The 17,905-nt window shown below is 35.8% G+C and overlaps 2 protein-coding genes across 7 annotated transcripts in view; both read left to right on the top strand.

Moving 5' to 3' along the window:
• The window catches only part of LOC107707963 (pleckstrin homology domain-containing family A member 5-like), a 179,696-nt gene extending 168,112 nt beyond the window's left edge, over positions 1-11,584 (top strand). The window contains exons 19-30 of the mRNA XM_016512084.1: positions 761-910; positions 994-1,095; positions 1,735-1,843; positions 3,069-3,112; positions 3,802-3,990; positions 4,385-4,409; positions 4,526-4,641; positions 5,345-5,548; positions 6,865-7,026; positions 8,273-8,418; positions 8,496-8,632; positions 10,679-11,584. Of these exons, the coding sequence (XP_016367570.1) occupies positions 761-910; positions 994-1,095; positions 1,735-1,843; positions 3,069-3,112; positions 3,802-3,990; positions 4,385-4,409; positions 4,526-4,641; positions 5,345-5,548; positions 6,865-7,026; positions 8,273-8,418; positions 8,496-8,632; positions 10,679-10,827 (1,533 nt within the window). The 3' untranslated portion in view covers positions 10,828-11,584. The remainder of the gene's footprint in view (positions 1-760; positions 911-993; positions 1,096-1,734; positions 1,844-3,068; positions 3,113-3,801; positions 3,991-4,384; positions 4,410-4,525; positions 4,642-5,344; positions 5,549-6,864; positions 7,027-8,272; positions 8,419-8,495; positions 8,633-10,678) is intronic.
• Positions 11,585-14,899: 3,315 nt separating this feature from the next.
• Positions 14,900-17,905, top strand: part of LOC107708024 (zinc finger protein AEBP2-like) — a 38,442-nt gene continuing 35,436 nt past the window's right edge. For 5 of the 6 annotated variants that reach the window (XR_001636319.1, XM_016512179.1, XM_016512178.1 and 2 more), the window contains exon 1: positions 14,900-15,447. Coding sequence is in view for 5 of the 6 variants with exons in the window: in XM_016512179.1 (XP_016367665.1) it covers positions 15,011-15,447 (437 nt within the window). In the remaining variant the exon portion in view is untranslated. The remainder of the gene's footprint in view (positions 15,448-17,905) is intronic. The other variant, XM_016512177.1, reaches the window with a different exon arrangement.

The raw sequence follows: 17,905 nt of genomic DNA, 5'->3' as shown, positions 1-17,905 counted from the left end.
GATAGCAAAGATTTATATTGTTAGAAAAGATTTATATTTTGAATAAATGCTGTTCTTTTTAACTTTTTATTCATCAAAGAATCCTGAAAAAAGTATCACAGGTTCCAAAAAAATATTAAGCAGCACAACAGTTTCCAGCACTGATAATAAATCAGCATATGATAATGATTTCTGAAGGATCATGTGACACTTTAGACTGGAGTAATGGCTGATGGAAATTCAGCTTTGCATCACAGAAATAAATTATATTTTAAAGTGTATTAAAATAGAAACCATTATTTTATATTGTAATAACATTTTGCAAGATTTCTGTTTTTTTCTGTATTTTTGTTCAAATAAATGCAGCCTTGATGCGCATAAGAGACTTCTTGAAAAAACATTACAAGTCTTACTGATCCCAAACTTTTGAGCGGTAGTGTATATAAATGGGTATTTTATTTAACTTTTACATAAAATTAAACATTTTATTTTATTCCAAATGATTTTTCCCCAAATTCTTGTATAATTATTCTTCATGCCATTTTACAAACTCACATTCATTGGAGACTGAAACGTACCCATTATTCTGTCATAATTATTGGTGTATATTTGTACTGTTACAGGCGAAGTTAAGTCGACTATGTGAGCAGGATAAAGTAGTGAGAAATCAAGCAGAAAAACTGCAGCAGCTCCACAGAGAAAAGGTAGCAAACATGTCCCTCCTCAGCGTCTCGCAGTGGGTTGTGACGGCCGTCTCACTCGTGCATGTGTGTGTTTGCAGCACACGCTGGAGACGGCCTTGCTGTCGGCCAGTCAGGAGATCGAGATGAGCGCTGAAAACCCTGCGGCGGTGCAGAGCGTCATCCAGCAGCGGGACGTCCTGCAGAGCGGCCTGCTCAGCACCTGCAGAGAGCTGTCGCGCGTCAACACTGTACGTCCCTCGTAACGTCTGCTTTGATTGATGCAATGCTACACGCTCTCAGTCGCTCACCCATAATGCTGTGCTGCTGACAGGAGCTGGAGCGGAGCTGGAGGGAGTACGATCGGCTGGAGGCGGACGTCACAATGGCCAAAACGAACCTACTGGAGCAGCTCGAGGCCCTCGGGAGCCCACAGGTGACACGTTTGATTGAATACTAGCAGTATGTGAATGTACACTATATTGCCAAAAGTATTGGGACACCTCCTTCTAATGAACAGGTTTGACTACTTCAGTCATTTCCATGAGCACAAATCTTAATGTTTAAGCATATAATGATATTCCAGGCAATTGTGTGCTTCTAATTTTATAGCAACAGTTTGGACAGGACGCTTTTCTGTTCTAACATGACAGTGCCTCTGTGTATAAGGCAAGGTTCAAAAAGAAATGATTGATTGAGTCAGTGTGGAAGAACTTGACCGGTCTGCAGAAAGCCAGCTGAACACCTCTGGAGTGACTTTAAATGCAGACCTTGAGCCAAAAACTCATCACTAAACACCAGTGACTTGTACATACTCTATATGGACAAAAGTATTGGCACACCCCCTTCTTTAGAACAGAAAATGCACTTCCAAAACTGTGGCAACAAAGATGGAAACATAATTCATGTATTTAAAAATCTCTGTTGTGATGAGTTTTTGGCTCAAAAGTAATCAAACCTGTTCATTAGAAGGGGGTGTCCCAATACTTTTGGCATTATAGTGTATATTGAAGATGACTCCAATAGACATTGAGCTGAGGTGTGTGTGTGTGTGTGTGTGTGTGTGTGTGTGTAGACGGAGCCGCCCAGCCAAAAACACGTCCAGATCCAGAAGGAGTTGTGGAGGATTCAGGATGTGATAGAGGCGCTGAACAAGAACAAACCCAAGAGAAACGCAGAACCCAGTGAGAGAACAAGAAAAACACACTCCACACTGATATTATCTGACTGATAATCAACAACACTTCACTAACAGACATGAGCAACAGTAATGACACTTTCTTCAGATTTCTACTTGTTCTGCCAATGTTTTTATTGGCCTCGGCATGAAAATTATAATTTTAAAAATCTTTTTATAATCTGTAGATGTTCATGTTATTTAAGATTTATTATTTTTATACTTTATATATGTTTATGTATTTTTTATTATTTATTAACATGTATTTTTCATGCACATTTTTCTTCATTAGTAATTTACAATAACACAAGACAAAAATATATTTTTAAAACTATTTCCAATTTCCATTTTATAATTCTATATTTAGTTTTATACTTTAATATATGTGTATTTTTAAATCTGTATATTTGCATGTATTACTTAAAATTTATGTTTGAATTATTATTGTAATAATTTATATATTTTTCATCTTATATAGTTTTTCATTAAAAATTTCTTTACAGCAATTTTCAATAATAACACAAGACAAAAAGTATACCATTTTAAACCTTTTTCCCATTTCCATTTAATAATTCTGTATTTAGATTTATACTTTAAAATGTCTGAATTTAAATATATACATTTTAATATATTAAGATTTATTTTACAATGATCATTTTCACATGTATTTTTAATACATTTTGTCATGAAAATGTATCTTTACAATACTTTTCAATAATACCTCAAACTAAATTTGTAAACCTTTTTTTTCAATTTCCATTTTATAACTCTATATTTATACTTCAAAATGTCTTATTTTAAATCATGCATTTTCATATATTAAGATTTATTTTGCAATTATTATCATCGTTTTTACATGTTTTTTAATTTGCCGGCTATTTAGCAGTTATTATTAGTTATATTAATATTATTTATATACTGTTATAGTATTTATTAACATTTTAATTTTGAATTTAATTTGACATTTTTGTCATTTTTATTAGTCTGTTCATTTTTTTTATATCACAGTTTACCTTGAATTTATTTTTTTTATTTAAACTATAGTTTTAGTGATTTTAGTATTTAAACGCATTTTAGTTAGTTGTCAGGGTTTTTCATCTTATATTTATTTATTATTTAATTCCAGCTTTATTTCAATTAACTGAAACCATAGTTTTCATTTTAGTTAACAAAAGCAACACTAGCAGCCATGAATTCATAAAGATTTTACCCTCCTCCTTCTGTATTTGTAGGTTTTCCTGGCGCAAACCCCCTGTCAAACCTGCATAAAAGTGAAGTAAGTGATTATTCCCGACCTCATGATGATAATGTTTGTGTAATTGTTTAAACGAGCGCACGGACACACACACACACACACACACACACACACACACACACACACTAGGGCTGGGACAATAAATCGATGCATCGCGATTCAAGAAATGATTCTGCATCGATTCTGAGATTTTCCAAAGGCATCGCGATTCTCTCTTGAATGGATTCTGAGCTTAGTTTTTAACAGCAGATGGCACTGCGTGCTTTAGAAACAGCCGTATTCTGCTTGCTTCCAGTTCCTTACACACACACCATTTAATCCTAAAATAATCATTCATAAAGTTCGAAAAGGCTGAAGCGAATTACAAGGATGTTCACAGTGGGCTGTGTTTACATTAATCTCGCATCATAAAAGCCCATGTGCAAGTACATTTAAACACTTACATGACTCAGCCGAACGCGCAAGCGCTCTTCTTCGTGACAATTTGAGTGTGCGGTTAAAAACTAGCTTAGAGCGCCATCTGCTGTTAAAAACTAAGCTCAGAATCGATTCGAGAGAGAATCACGATGTATTCCGAAATCTCCGAATCGATCCACGAATCGCGATGCATCGATTTATTGTCCCAGCCCTAACACACAGACCTCAGCACGAGTTGACCTGTATTGTGCTGCTGTGGTTGGTTGTTGGCCGTGACTGTGGGTTGTGTGTAGGAGTCAGACTCAGTGCCTCCGCGTCCTCCTCTCCCGTACTCTTATGAGGGGGGAGACCGGCCTCCTCACGCACCTCGCACCACCCCTCACCGGCCCGAGGACCGCAAGGCCGCCCAGCGCAACGGCGCCCACAGCGTAAGACGCAGCTGTGACCCCCTCGCCCACCCCATCCCATCCGCCATCTTCATTTAACCCATCGCTTCAGAAACCCAACATTAGCTTTGGTTTTGAGTTTAGATTGTGTTTTTGTTAGCACCCCCCTCGCCCATCCCATCCCATCTTCATTAACCCATCGCCATCGCTTCAGAAACCCAGCGTCAGTTTGCTTTTGAGATTAGATTGTGTTTGTTAGCGATCTGCCATTCTGAGATGAAAAAAACACATCCGCTTTGCGTTTATTCCCCATTATCTCAGCCTCATCAGTGGATATTCAGTTATTTCTGCCTGATTTTTTTAATGTAAATTTTTCCTGACCAACTATACATCATTTAACGTCATAAACATTTTCTGACAGATTTTTAAAAAATCTGTATTCATTTTTACTGACCACCTATATATTATTTAACATCTTAAATAATTTCAGCCTGATTTCTTTGGCGTCACCAAAGGTGCCTGACAAACACATCAAACATAACTCTTTATCACTTCTATCTCTGCATATATCACTTAAAGTCCTAAAGGTGTTCCTGCTGGCCGCTGATCTCTCTCTGTCTCTGTGTGTCAGGTGTAGTTTACCCCGTCGGAGTGGTCAGTCCCAGGACTAAATCACCTATGCCTGAATCCTCCACCATCGCCTCTTATGTCACCCTGAGGAAGAGCAAGAAACCTGATCCCAGAACAGTAAGGATGCAGTTTATTCTGTATACCGCATACTGCTTTACAAATCATATGTTTAATAGAATGTAATGTAGATTTTCTGAGGAAAAATGTGAATTGTGTTTGACTTTGCAAAACAAATGGTTGTGCTGGTTGGTTAAATTCTTCTGGTTAGATTTGGCTTAGCACAGACGAATAAACATTTGAAACAATATGCTGCGCTGGTGGCATGACTTTAGCTTCCAGTTATCATCTGAGAAATAAAAAGGTTATTTTGCATTTTAGATTCAATTTTATGTATTTTTAATATAACATAAGTTAATAAATTAGTTTTTATAGTTGTGTATATTTTAATAAATTAATATATCATATAAAATATTAATGTATATATAATAATTTTTTTAAGTTAATGCTTGATAATTTTGTATAATATTAGTTTAGTATGTTTACACACACACACACATATATATATATATATATATATAATATTAATGGAAATACTATATTATATAATAATATTTGTATGATAATTGTACATTAAAAATTATTTTGCTTAATATAGAATTTTAGTATTTTACATGAATATTTGTTTAATATATATGTATTTGTTTATGAATATAATATACACATTTTGTTTTGTTTAATAGAGTATAATTGTATAATATACTGTGAAGTGTATATATATGTATTTGTGTATGCATGTACAGTGTAATATGCGTGTGTTTAGTCCCAGCCGCAGGACCGTCCGCGCAGTGCGGTGGAGCACATGAGCAGCGCTGTAGAGGTGGGCCGAACACGCATGAGCGTGGAGGAGCAGATGGAGCGAATCAGGAGGCATCAGCAGGGGGCGCTGCGTGAACGAAGACGAGAGGACGGATCGCTGTCCCGCAGCCTCTCCTTCACCAAAGACAACCCCTACTACACCCTACAGGTACCAGAGTTTATGTGCTTAAAAATACACTGGCCAGCTTGTAATTTCTGCATTTTAAACATGAGATACACTATATTGCCAAAAGTATTGGGACACCCCCTTCTAATGAACAGGTTTGACTATTTTTAGTCATTTCCATGAGCACAAATCTTAATATTTAAGCATATAAAGTTATTCTAGAGAATTGTGTGCTTCTAATTTTATAGCAACAGTTTGGACAGGACACTTTTCTGTTCTAACATGACAGTGCCTCTGAGTATAATGCAAGGTTCAAAAAGAAATGATTGATTGAGTCAGTGTGGAAGAACTTGACCGGTCTGCAGAAAGCCAGCTGAACACCTCTGGAGTGACTTTACATGCAGACCTTGAGCCAAAAACTCATCACTAAACACCAGTGACTTATACATATGAGTACAGTCATTTTAGACACTTCCAAAACTGTTGCAACAGAGATGGAAATACAATTTTTAAATACATGAGTTATGTTTCCTTCTTTGTTGCCACAGTTTTGGAAGTGTCTAAAATGACTGTACTCATATGTATAAGTCACTGGTGTTTAGTGATGAGTTTTTGGCTCAAGGTCTGCATTTAAAGTCACTCCAGAGGTGTTCAGCTGGCTTTCTGCAGACCGGTCAAGTTCTTCCACACTGACTCAATCAATCATTTCTTTTTGAACCTTGCCTTATACACAGAGGCACTGTCATGTTAGAACAGAAAAGCGTCCTGTCCAAACTGTTGCTATAAAATTAGAAGCACACAATTGCCTGGAATATCATTATATGCTTAAACATTAAGATTTGTGCTCATGGAAATGACTGAATTAGTCAAACCTGTTCATTAGAAGGAGGTGTCCCAATACTTTTGGCAATATAGTGTATGTTGTTATTGGCTGGGAATTTTGTTGCCTCCTGTTGCTGTTTTACTTGGAGGACAGAAATATGACACAGTAAACCTGTTATATATATGACAATAAACCTGTGTCTGTTAGTTGACTGTATCATCTGAGGTTTATAAATGCTCGGCCGTGACCTGCACTCTCACATGAGTGAAGCAGCTCAGACTACCACAGGACATGAATACATCAATAACGGACCATCCGTGTCACATTCCCATCATGCCTCTGGTCCGGAGGGCTCTTCCTCTCATAAACCTGCTCTGTCCGGTTCAAAGCCATGAGTCACTGTGCTGCTGATGATTCCCCACAGCGCTGCACTTTGCAGTTTTCCGGCTCGCTGTGTTCCTGCCAGGCTTTAGAATGGATGTCTGTGAATGTCTCCAGCGTTTCTTGTTTATCGCTTCCTCTTCTGTTCCCTCAGATGCGTAAGAAGAGCCCGGTGATCTCTCCAGATGAGCAGGACGACCGCAGACACACGTCGCCTGAGGAGCAACCACAGCTGACGACCAAACCGACCGATGCAGAAGAAAACTGCAAGAATACTGAAGATGTGGAATCTGGAAATGCCAACTTGGAGAACAAGGTACATATTCATACACACAAACAAACATTTCCAAGAACAGCTGTCCTGGAAAAACTTGAAGTATGATATTAATATGTAATAATAATTACATATAATAATTTAAATATATTGATTATTTACAATATATATATATGTATTGAGAGAAAGAATTTTATATATATATATATATATAGAGAGAGAGAGAGAGAGAGAGATTCATGAATTATGCAGGTATATATTAAATTATGAATAATAATTAATCATATAAATTATTATTTAAAATCATAAATAGTTCTTTGAGTGCTATCTGCATTTTGTTTTATCCTTATCCATCAATAATGACTGGACAACTAATGAAAAAGTCATTTGAATTAATTGTTCAAAATCCCTATAAATGTGCATGACACACAAGCATACAAGCATTACTACTAAAGTTTGCCTAGGGTTGTTATAGTTAACTAAAACATAAACATAAAATAAACATTAACTAAAATAAAATAAAATATGTAAAAAAAAAATTTATTCCAGCCAGTTGCTAAGGAAACATTTCTCAATTTTATTTAGTTTACCTTTGTGTAGCAAAATACAGTAACTAAAACTGAAATAAATAAATGATAAAAACTATATGGGCATGCAAGGGTGTAACTTTTGTTTGAGAAGTGGGGGGGACACAAAATGGGGGGGACACAAACGTGATTTTGAAAAGTGGGGGGGACATGTCCCCCCTGTCCCCAGTGGAAATTACGCCCCTGTGGGCATGTATAAAAAAATTTTAAAAAGTATAATAAAAATGTCAAAGGCGCACAACAAAATGACTAAAACTGTAAATTGAAAATAAAAAAGGAAAATGTTACAACCTAATTAAAGCTATGAATAAAAAACATCTTAATGATACTAAAATAACACTGCTAAAAGAAACAGTTGGTCATGGTCATATAAGCAAAATATTAAATTTATTATATATAATATTCTGGTTGGGTTAGGTCAAGCTTTACAATATTATTATTATTATGATGTTATATGTGCCAAATTTTATTAATGCATATTGATATTGCATTAGTATTAAAACTGGGATCAAGAATGGTGAACTATTATTGGGACTGGTATCGTGACCACCCTTACATGAATTATTTCATTTATATTATTTATATATTTAACATAAATACATATCATCATCAAATATGTAAATATCCCTCACTAGTCATTTAGGGAGCAGTGAACACTCTGATGGCGTTTGTGTATTTGATGTGTTTGTGTCTGTGCTCAGGAGAAAGCGGCCGTGTCCCGATCGGCCTCCATTAAAGAGTCTCTTCTGAAGGCCGCGGGTCCTAAACCGGTGCTGAACGAGGACCAATCAGAGCCCAAACACACGAGTCCGCTGGAGTACCGCAGGACTCTGGCCACTCAGAACAGGTACAAACCGCTTCACACTGATCTGAACACACACAGTCACTCACTCAGGACTGACCGCTCTCCACTGTGTGTGTCAGCTTACAGATGGCCGTCATGGTGCGCGTGGGCACTGAGGAAGACGAGGAGGAAGAGGAGGAGGATGAGAAGCCCTCTAGTCAAGAGCAGGACGTGTCGTATGAGCTGAGCAACAGCAAACACAGCACACTGATGTCAGGTGGGCACTGAAGATGAGCTCTCTTCTCCATTAAACTGCCTTCAGAACATTTGAAAGACCTTCTCCTTACTGCTCTGTGTATCTGAAACTGGAACCACTAACACTATTTGGATTTGCATTTGAAACTTTTTAGTGAATAATATATTAATTTGTATATTTATTTATATGTTCATTTATTTATGAAATTATATATAAATATGTATATATTTAAACGTCTATATATTTGTAACTTACATATTCATTTGTTTATTACATTATATATTCATTGAAATATTTAACATTTTAAATATAACTCTGTGCACCTGAAGCTGGAACCACTAACACTAAACCTGTTGTGTATTTGAGTGTTTTATAACTTTTTAGTGAATTTGATTTTAGCGAATCAAAAAAACATTAAGCACGACTACTATGTATTTTTGATTCACTAAAAAAAGAATCGTTCAAAAGAGTCAGTTGAAAGTCATTTGATAGACTTTATTTAATGCCCTGCTTGAACGTGTCAGTGTGATTAACCAGCTTGTCTGTCTGTCTGTCTGTATGTCTGTGTCTGTTTGTCTGTCTGTCTGTCTCTGTAAGACACACACACACACACAGTCTGACTCACTTCACCACAGATTACGTGTTTGTTTGAATCGTGTTTTTATTCAGTGCTCTCGGTAAGTGTTTGTAATGAATCTGCTCATAAAATCAGTCCGACAGGAGACGCTTTCTGAGGGATTTTAGTGCATCATAAATACAAGCGTGTGTGTGTAATAATCTGGCTGTTCTCGGAGGAAAATAAAGGATCCTCTAAAAATGAAGCAGTAATTAGCCTCCCAACTAGAGTTCATTAGCTTCATAGAGTCTCAGTGAGCATAAAGCTTCACTAATTAACAGTGCAATTAAGAGTCATTCAGACACCGCTGCACATGACAACACGCTCATATATATATACATATATATATATATAGTTAGCATATAATATCTAGTTAGCATCATACATCAGGCTTTTCTGGTTCATACAGTATGATATAGTGAGAATATGGAGCTCAAAAACAGGTCAGTTTTATAAAAAAATCAGCAAATTTGGTGCAGATGCTGATATTTCTATCGACAATATAAACATTGTTTGTTATGATTTGTATTACTTGCATGAACACATACCTTTTAATTGCTGTTCTGTGGAACGGAGAGGATTTTAATTGGTTTTTGTCAGTAAGTGAAGTCAAACACAAAGGCAATTTGTGTTACTTAATGAAAACATAACTCGGGTGTTATGATGTAAATATAAAAAGTACTGCATTATTTAACTGCTAAAAATTCTTCTTGACTGCATGAAGATTGCATTTGTTTTGCACAGCAGTATGAAGTTCACAAAGAAATGTAAGAGTCACATTTCACTCCAAAATCAAAAGAAAATAATCAGTTGTATTTTACATAACGAAAATGCTTTTGGGGCAGTTAAGGTTTTTTTTTTTTTTCATTATGACATTATTTTGACAATTAGACACAATTTCCTCTAAACTGAGTCGTGAAAATCATCCCATTTGAATGCCTTTTTAAAATTAAAATCAGCATAAATTAAATTCAGTATTCAACAAATACTAGCATAATTTATTTTTACAGTTGAAATTTAATGTACTTCCATTACATCTTTTTTATTATAGTATTTTTTTTGTATTTCCGTAATAACATGCCAGAAATTTGCTTAATGTTTTTGAAATCAATATGCATATTTATTATTTTTGTTTTGTTTTGAGATCAAATATGAGTCAGACATGGTATATTATGTTGAACTTTAATGTACCTTTATTGCCATTAAAATAATTTAAAATATTGCATCTTTTTTATTGCAATTAAAATTTTGCTGTATTTTAGTAATAAGAATTTGTAGAAAATGAATAGAGATGAATTAATATGCAGAAAAGTATGTGTGTATATAAACAAACGTTGAACAAATGTTTTTTGGGATCAGATGACCAGGATTTTTCTTTGAGATTCATTTCGATACGGACATGTTAATATATCTTAAATACAAGTGTGTAAAATGCTGTTGTGTTTGTCCAGCAGCCCCTCCACCGACATCAGTGAAGCCGCAGCATGTGATGGGACGTCCCGCCGTGAGCCAAACACATCATCATCATCAGACAGACAGACAGGAAGTGACCGACACACACAGCGACGTCCAGGCCTTAGTTCAAACCATTCTTTTATAGTGATTATTATTTATATTCCTCTTGCTCTCTTGAGTTTCCTGAAGCATCTGTAGATGCCAGAGTTTTATTGTTTGATTGGGTGTGCAGACGCGTCTGAGGTGCTATCAAACCCTCGCTGATGTACATTACAGCGCCCAGACTCACTGTCAACAGGAAGTGGAGCGTACAAAGCCCATAAGCGCACTGGTTTTATTCAGTCTGCCGAGGGTCGTGTTCATCGTTGGCTTGTTTTATATGGATTTTAATCAGTCGCTCTCGGTTTGACCTAGTGTTGGTCGACGGGATTTTTAGTACTCCTATCTTTTGCACTGTCCGACACCCATCGTTTCTTTTTTGATATCAGACGATTTGTGTATAAACGATGTACAGCTATAAACGTTCAATAAGTTGGCACCGTACTGCTGCCGATGGACAGGGTTTGTAAATGATCTGTATGTTGGATAGTCCGCAATAGCCACCGCACTGTTTCCCGACACACTCATGAATGTTCCAGCTTACCTTTTATTTTTCTATGGCTGAGATATATTTAACTAGAGAGACGAGTACAGAGTATTAGAGTTTTAAGAGGAGTATTCCAGAGGTCGGCTTTAGTTTGAGAATAGCACACGAGGAGCGAGCGTTTTAAAACCGTTGATAAAGCAATAAGCAGGGTTTGGTGTTCAACTTCGATGTATAAACTGTAAAGTTCATGATGTATATACTGTACACCATACAATGAGCAGAGCAGAGACGCAGAAGAGGTTATGTATCAGAGTCAATATGCAAATGTGCATATTTCATTTTTTTTATATCATGTGAAATAAATGTTGATGTTCTTATATATATATATATATGAAAAGCTTTCTATTCCTTTTTTCTGTCTGATGAATATTACTGAATTAAAAAATATATATACTTTAGTTCATTTTAATAAAAAAAAAAAAAATGTACATATATACATTATTATACATACATTTTCTGTAAATTTTCTTTTTTTTATGCATTTAATTTTATTTTAAAAATTACATATAAAATACATTATACATATTTTCTATATATTTTCTTAAATATGAAATGTATATATAATATGCAATATTTAGCTTAAAATTTATAAAAAATATTTTTATTTAGCAAAATTAGAAAATTATTCATTAAAATATCTATACAATTCTATATAAATGATATATAATTTTTACCTACAAGTCAAAATTTTTATCATTTTGTTATATAAAGTATGTGCTTTAGGGCATACTGGGTGTGTAAACATTTTGATTAACTTTATAAATATTGGGGGGAAAAATATTTTATTAAGATAATATTGTGAAGTACATGTTAAAATATATATTAAAATTACAAACTTTTTATTAATAAAAAATTATAAATTTTATGTTAAACAAAAGAAAATTATTTTAAAAATAATATTAGAATGTACTTTATTTTATTTAATATATTTACTTTTTATTTTGATTAACTTAATTTTATAATTTTGTTATTATATATAAAAATTTGTGTGTGTGTGTGTGTGTATAAACCTGTGTATATATCCTGGTGGGGACTTAAAAGGTCCTCATGGGGAACAAGCTTGTAAATCATACAGAATTAATTTTTTTGAAAATCTAAAAATGCAGAAAGTTTCCTGTGAGGGGTAGGTTTAGGCGTAGGGCCATAGAAAATACGGGTTGTACAGTATAAAAACCATTACGCCTATGGAATGTCCCCACAAGGATAACAAACCAGGTATGTGTGTGTGTTCATTATATGATCTCGGAGGCTTTACAGAGAAAACTCTCCCAAAACTATACAATTAAACAGGACAAAAATAGGCTTTTGGAATTTAGTACTTCCATTTATATTAACGTACGAAGCGGAAGATCTTTAGTCCATTAACCGGTGAATTAGGTGTTTTGTCACCATCTGCTGACTCGATGCAGTACTGCAACAGTGTAGCGCCCTTTATTTTTACAGTTGAAATTGAATGTACTTCCATTACATCTTTTTTATTATAGTATTTTTTTTGTATTTCCGTAATAACATGCCAGAAATTTGCTTAATGTTTTTGAAATCAATATGCATATTTATTATTTTTGTTTTGTTTTGAGATCAAATATGAGTCAGACATGGTATATTATGTTGAACTTTAAGCTTTCGCACTTAAACACACAGCGTCTCCCTGACATGTTGCTTCAACACTAACTGCGGTTACTGACACCATGCCTTCTTTCTTTGCGTGCACATTTGCGGCGGGATTATGCAAATATTTCCACATAGTGGGGGTAGATATGTGGGGTGTGTTAGAACGAGCCGTTTTAGGGGGGCGTGGCAGAGTCTTAACTTTGATAAAGAATATCTCTTTGGTTTTGAGACTTTAGTCTTTGCAACTTCAGGGATCTTATCTATGCACAATCAGCTTGTAACACTCCAAAGAGAAAGGAAAACTTGAAATCGCATCATATGACCCCTTTATTGTTCAACATAATATACACACATTAACCGGTGAATTAGGTGTTTTGTCACCATCTGCTGACTCGATGCAGTACTGCAACAGTGTGGCGCCCTCCGCCGCTCATATTGTGTAAAACCACGAATCATTTCTCATAAACGATCATATCATTATCAGTGTTTCATAAATGTGAAAATATCAATGTAATAAAATGCTTATTTATTATTTGGCCTCAAAATGCTCCAAACACAGTTCGTGCATTCTGTGGGTTTTGAGTCCGGTGTGTAAATCCCATAAACACGAACCGGACGCCATCTAGTGGTGTTTTCCAGGAAGAGACGTTTAAATGTCAGAAAGGTTCATCTGACTCATTATATTTTCTAGATGAGTCTGGAAACCCCCCACCTGAGACAGACGAGAAAAGCTGCAGATAAAAGTTTCTAACCCAGCAATAAGACCGGAATCAGAGGAAAACCTGTGGGCTAAATACAGCAACACTCGCTTTCATAAAACCACCGGCACTTCCGCTGCACTTTCTGCGCATTACACGGGTTTTATTTATGTTTTTATTTTATTTTTAATAAATAATACATAAAATACACCTCACATTTGTTATACATGTTAGAATAAAATGCAACAATATTATACAAATGTTTTCATTAAATGTCACGTGGTGTAACCATCAAGTACAGAAACCGTGATTACATGAGTTTACAACCTAAACATTATTTGAAATACATTTCCCAAAAGAATATATATATATATATATATATATATATAATGTGAAAAAGTTTTTGTGTACATAATATGTGTTTTTCCTACCTTGAAGATCTAATGTGATTTTTTAAATTATTATATGTATCATATTTAACAGGTAGAATCAATTTATTGTGTTTTAGGAAATAATAATAATAATAATGTTAAACGCCAACATGTTTTATCTAGAAATTCAGTCTTTTAATAAATGTTTTTACACCACTTAGATTTTTTTAAAAGTACATGACCTGTTTCAAAGTATCTCAAGTATGAATTAATAATGCTATACTAATTTAAATGATTCATCTTTTATTTCAGTCAGATTTTAGAAAAAAACTTTCAAATAACTAAAGAATTTCATATTTGCATCTACATTTATTTTTATAGTGTTTTATAACACTACTATTATTGTAATTTACTTCTTAAAGAAGTGGAAATAAATTCATATCAAATGCATTGTATGGGTCAAAATTATTGATTTTTCTTTTATGCCAAAAATCATTAGGATATTAAGTAAAGATCATGTTCCGTGTAGATATTTTGTAAATTTATACCGTAAATATATCCAAACCTAATTTTTGATTAGTAATATGCATTGCTAAGAACTTCATTTGGACAACTTTAAAGGCGATTTTCTCAATATTTAGATTCTTTTGCTCCCTCAGATTCCAGATTTTACAAATAGTTGTATCTCAGCCAAATATTGTCCTATCCTAACAAACCATGCATCAATGGAAAGCTTATTTATTCAGCTTTCAGATGATGTATAAATCTCAATTTCATAAAACGGACTCTTATGACTGGTTTTGTGGACCAGGGTCACGTTTAGTGGCGAGCACGTGGAGGCATTCATAATAAGCGCGACGTCACGCTGGCCCCTCCCCCCGCGCGCGCCCCCGATCAGCCTCCAGCAGTTCAGCTTCTCGATCCGGTCGCCGAAAGTCTCCGCGTTTCATCCGTTTCCCGTCGCTTAAACCCGGCCAGACCGCGCGCAGACGAGCGGAACCGATGGCTGCGATGACTTCTGACGGTTCCGAGCAAGAGTCGCAGAGCCCGAGCGAACAAAACGGCGACGGGAGCGAGTCGGGCCTCCGCTCCGCAGATCCGGAACCGGCCGTTAAGATGGACGCTGCGGAGACCGACGAGAAGCCCAACGGACGCGAGTCTACGGAACAAAAAACGGAGGAAGCCACGCGGGGAGACGGCAGCAACGACCAGGATGGCGAGACCGAAGCGGAGCCGGAGAAAGAGCCGCAGAAGAGCCCCGGCTGCGCGGACGGAACGGCGGAGCGGATGAAGAGAGAACAAAGGGAGGAGGAGAGCGCGTCTTCACCGGCGGAGAAAAACAGCGGCAGCGGCGAAGGAATGAAGAGGCGAGCGAGTCTGGAGATGATGAGCTCGTCGTCGGACGGAGAGCCGCTCAGCCGCATGGACTCGGAGGACAGGTGCGTGCGCAACCGATATTTTACCGATATAGTCAGCTTAATCAGTCGTTTAAAGGGTTAGTTCACGCTAAAATGAAAATGTAGTCATTAATTACTCGCCCTCATCTCGTTCTAAACCCGTAAGACCTTTGTTCGTCTTCGGAACACAAATGTGACCACAAAACCAGTCATAAGGGTCAGTTTTATGAAATTGAGATTTATACATCACCTGAAAGCTGAATAAATCAACTTTACATTGATGTATGGTGTGTTATGATAGGACAATATTTAGCTGAGATACAGCTATTTGAATATCAGGAATCTGAGGGTGCAAAAAAATCAAAATATTGAGAAAATCGCCTTTAAAGTTGTCCAAATGAAGTTCTTAGCAATGCATATTACTAATCAAAAATGAAGTTTTGATGCATTAATGGTAGGACTTTACAAAATGTCTTAATGGAACACGATCTTAACTTAATATCCTAATGATTTTTGGCATAAAAGAAAAATCTATAATTTTGACCCAGACAAAGTATTGTTGGCCATTGCTACAAATATACCTGTGCTACTTATGACTGCTTTTGTGCTCCAGGGTCACAAATTAAGATATTTTTGATGAAATCTGAGAGCTCTCTGATCCTGCATAGACAGCAACGCAACTGCAATGTTCCCAGTCCCAGAAACATAGTAAAGACATCGGTAAAACAGTCCATGTGACGTCAGTGGCTCAACTTCAGTTTTGCAAAGCTAAGAGAACACTTTTTTTTGCGCAAACCGCAAAGAAAACAAAAATGACAATTTAGGCTATTCAACAATTTTGGAGAGTACCCCAGAACCTAATAATCAGCGTTGTTTATGTTCAGGAGAAAACGCGTGCATGCTGAACGTAAACAACACTGATTAGCATGTGTCGTGGTACTCTCCAAAATGGTGGAAGACGGTAACTCGAGGAGAAGAATTGTTGAATAAATTGTTATTTTTGTTTTCTTTGCGCACGCAAAGTGTTCTCATAGCTTTGCAACATTGAAGTTGAGCCACTGATGTCACATGGACTGTTTTACGATGTCTTTACTAGCTTCTGGAGCTGGGAATATTGCAGTTGCGTTGCTGTCTATGGGAGGGTCAGAGAGCTCTCCGATTTCATCAAAAATATCTTAATTTGTGTTCCGAAGACGAACGAAGGTCTCATGGCTTTGGAACGACATGAGGGTGAGTAATTAATGACAGGATTTTTATTTTTGTGTATCTAACCCTTTAATATCAGGTCTGCTGAAACATGATGCGTTTTATGTGGTGTTTGGATAATTACTCAACTCTCTCAAGCGAGAAATGTGCAGCTGAACAATTAGACTGAGCCCAAATGAAGATGACCATACATTTGTGACAGTTTAGACCAGAAATAATAATAATGGCAGAAATAACAACTATATTACTAACAATAATTCATGTAATATTCATGAGGCTTATTGTATAGTCTTTTGGTCATCTATTTTCTGTTGCAAAAAGCAGAAATTAAACAAATAATATCTGTTCTGCCAGTACGTGGTGTGACCATAAAAAGAACAAAAAAATCATTATATTCAGAAGACATATTTTGTAGCCTTCTATTATTTCCTATCAGTTATTTTGTCAAAAAGCAGTAATGAAATAATATCTGTTCTGAAAATATGTGGTGTAACCATAAAAGTACAAAAAATGTTTATAAGGCATTTGTGTAGCCTTCTATTATTTCCTATCAGTTATTTTGTCAAAAAGCAGAAATGAAATAATATCTGTTCTGAAAATATGTGGTGTAACCATAAAAGTACAAAAAATGTTTATAAGGCATTTTGTGTAGTCTTATGTCATTTACTATTAGTTATTTTATCAAAAGCAGAAGTTAAACGAATAATATATCTTCTGCAAACTCATGGTGTAACCATCAAAAACGTAAAAAAAATCATAATATTCATAAGACATTTATAGTCGTATGGTAAATAAATTAGTTACTATTAGTTATTTTGTCAAAAAAGAAGAAATTAAATATGTTCTGCAAAAACGTGGTGTGGCCATCAGAAAAGTACAAAACAATCATAATATTCATAAGGCACATTGTAGTCTTATGGTCATTTATTTACTATTAGTTATTTTATCGAAAGCAGAAATTAAACAAATAATATATCGTTTGCAAATACATCATGTAACTAGGCATGGGACGATAACCGGTTTCAGGGTATACCGCGGTTTGGAAAAGTCACTGTTTCAAAACCACAAAAATTTCCCGATATACCGTTCCTGCGGTATGCGCAGTTTTTTTACGTGTCGTCAAAGACGGAAAGTGCAGGACTCCCTCAGTTGTGTGCAGCGAAGAGCATAACGAGTCACACGACCCCGCCCCCTCGGCCCCTCCGGTTGGTGCGAGCAGTCAGTGAGAATCACCTGTGTGTAGGATGGCCGAAGGAGATGAATCCCTGGAACTTTTTCCCCCGTCGAAAAAGAC

The sequence above is a fragment of the Sinocyclocheilus rhinocerous genome, unplaced genomic scaffold (genome assembly GCF_001515625.1).
Source record: "Sinocyclocheilus rhinocerous isolate Xijiao unplaced genomic scaffold, SAMN03320098_v1.1 scaffold475, whole genome shotgun sequence".
Taxonomy (NCBI): Eukaryota; Metazoa; Chordata; class Actinopteri; order Cypriniformes; family Cyprinidae; genus Sinocyclocheilus; species Sinocyclocheilus rhinocerous.
Note: the sequence above shows the minus strand (reverse complement) of the source record. Positions and strands in the feature narration are given on the sequence as shown.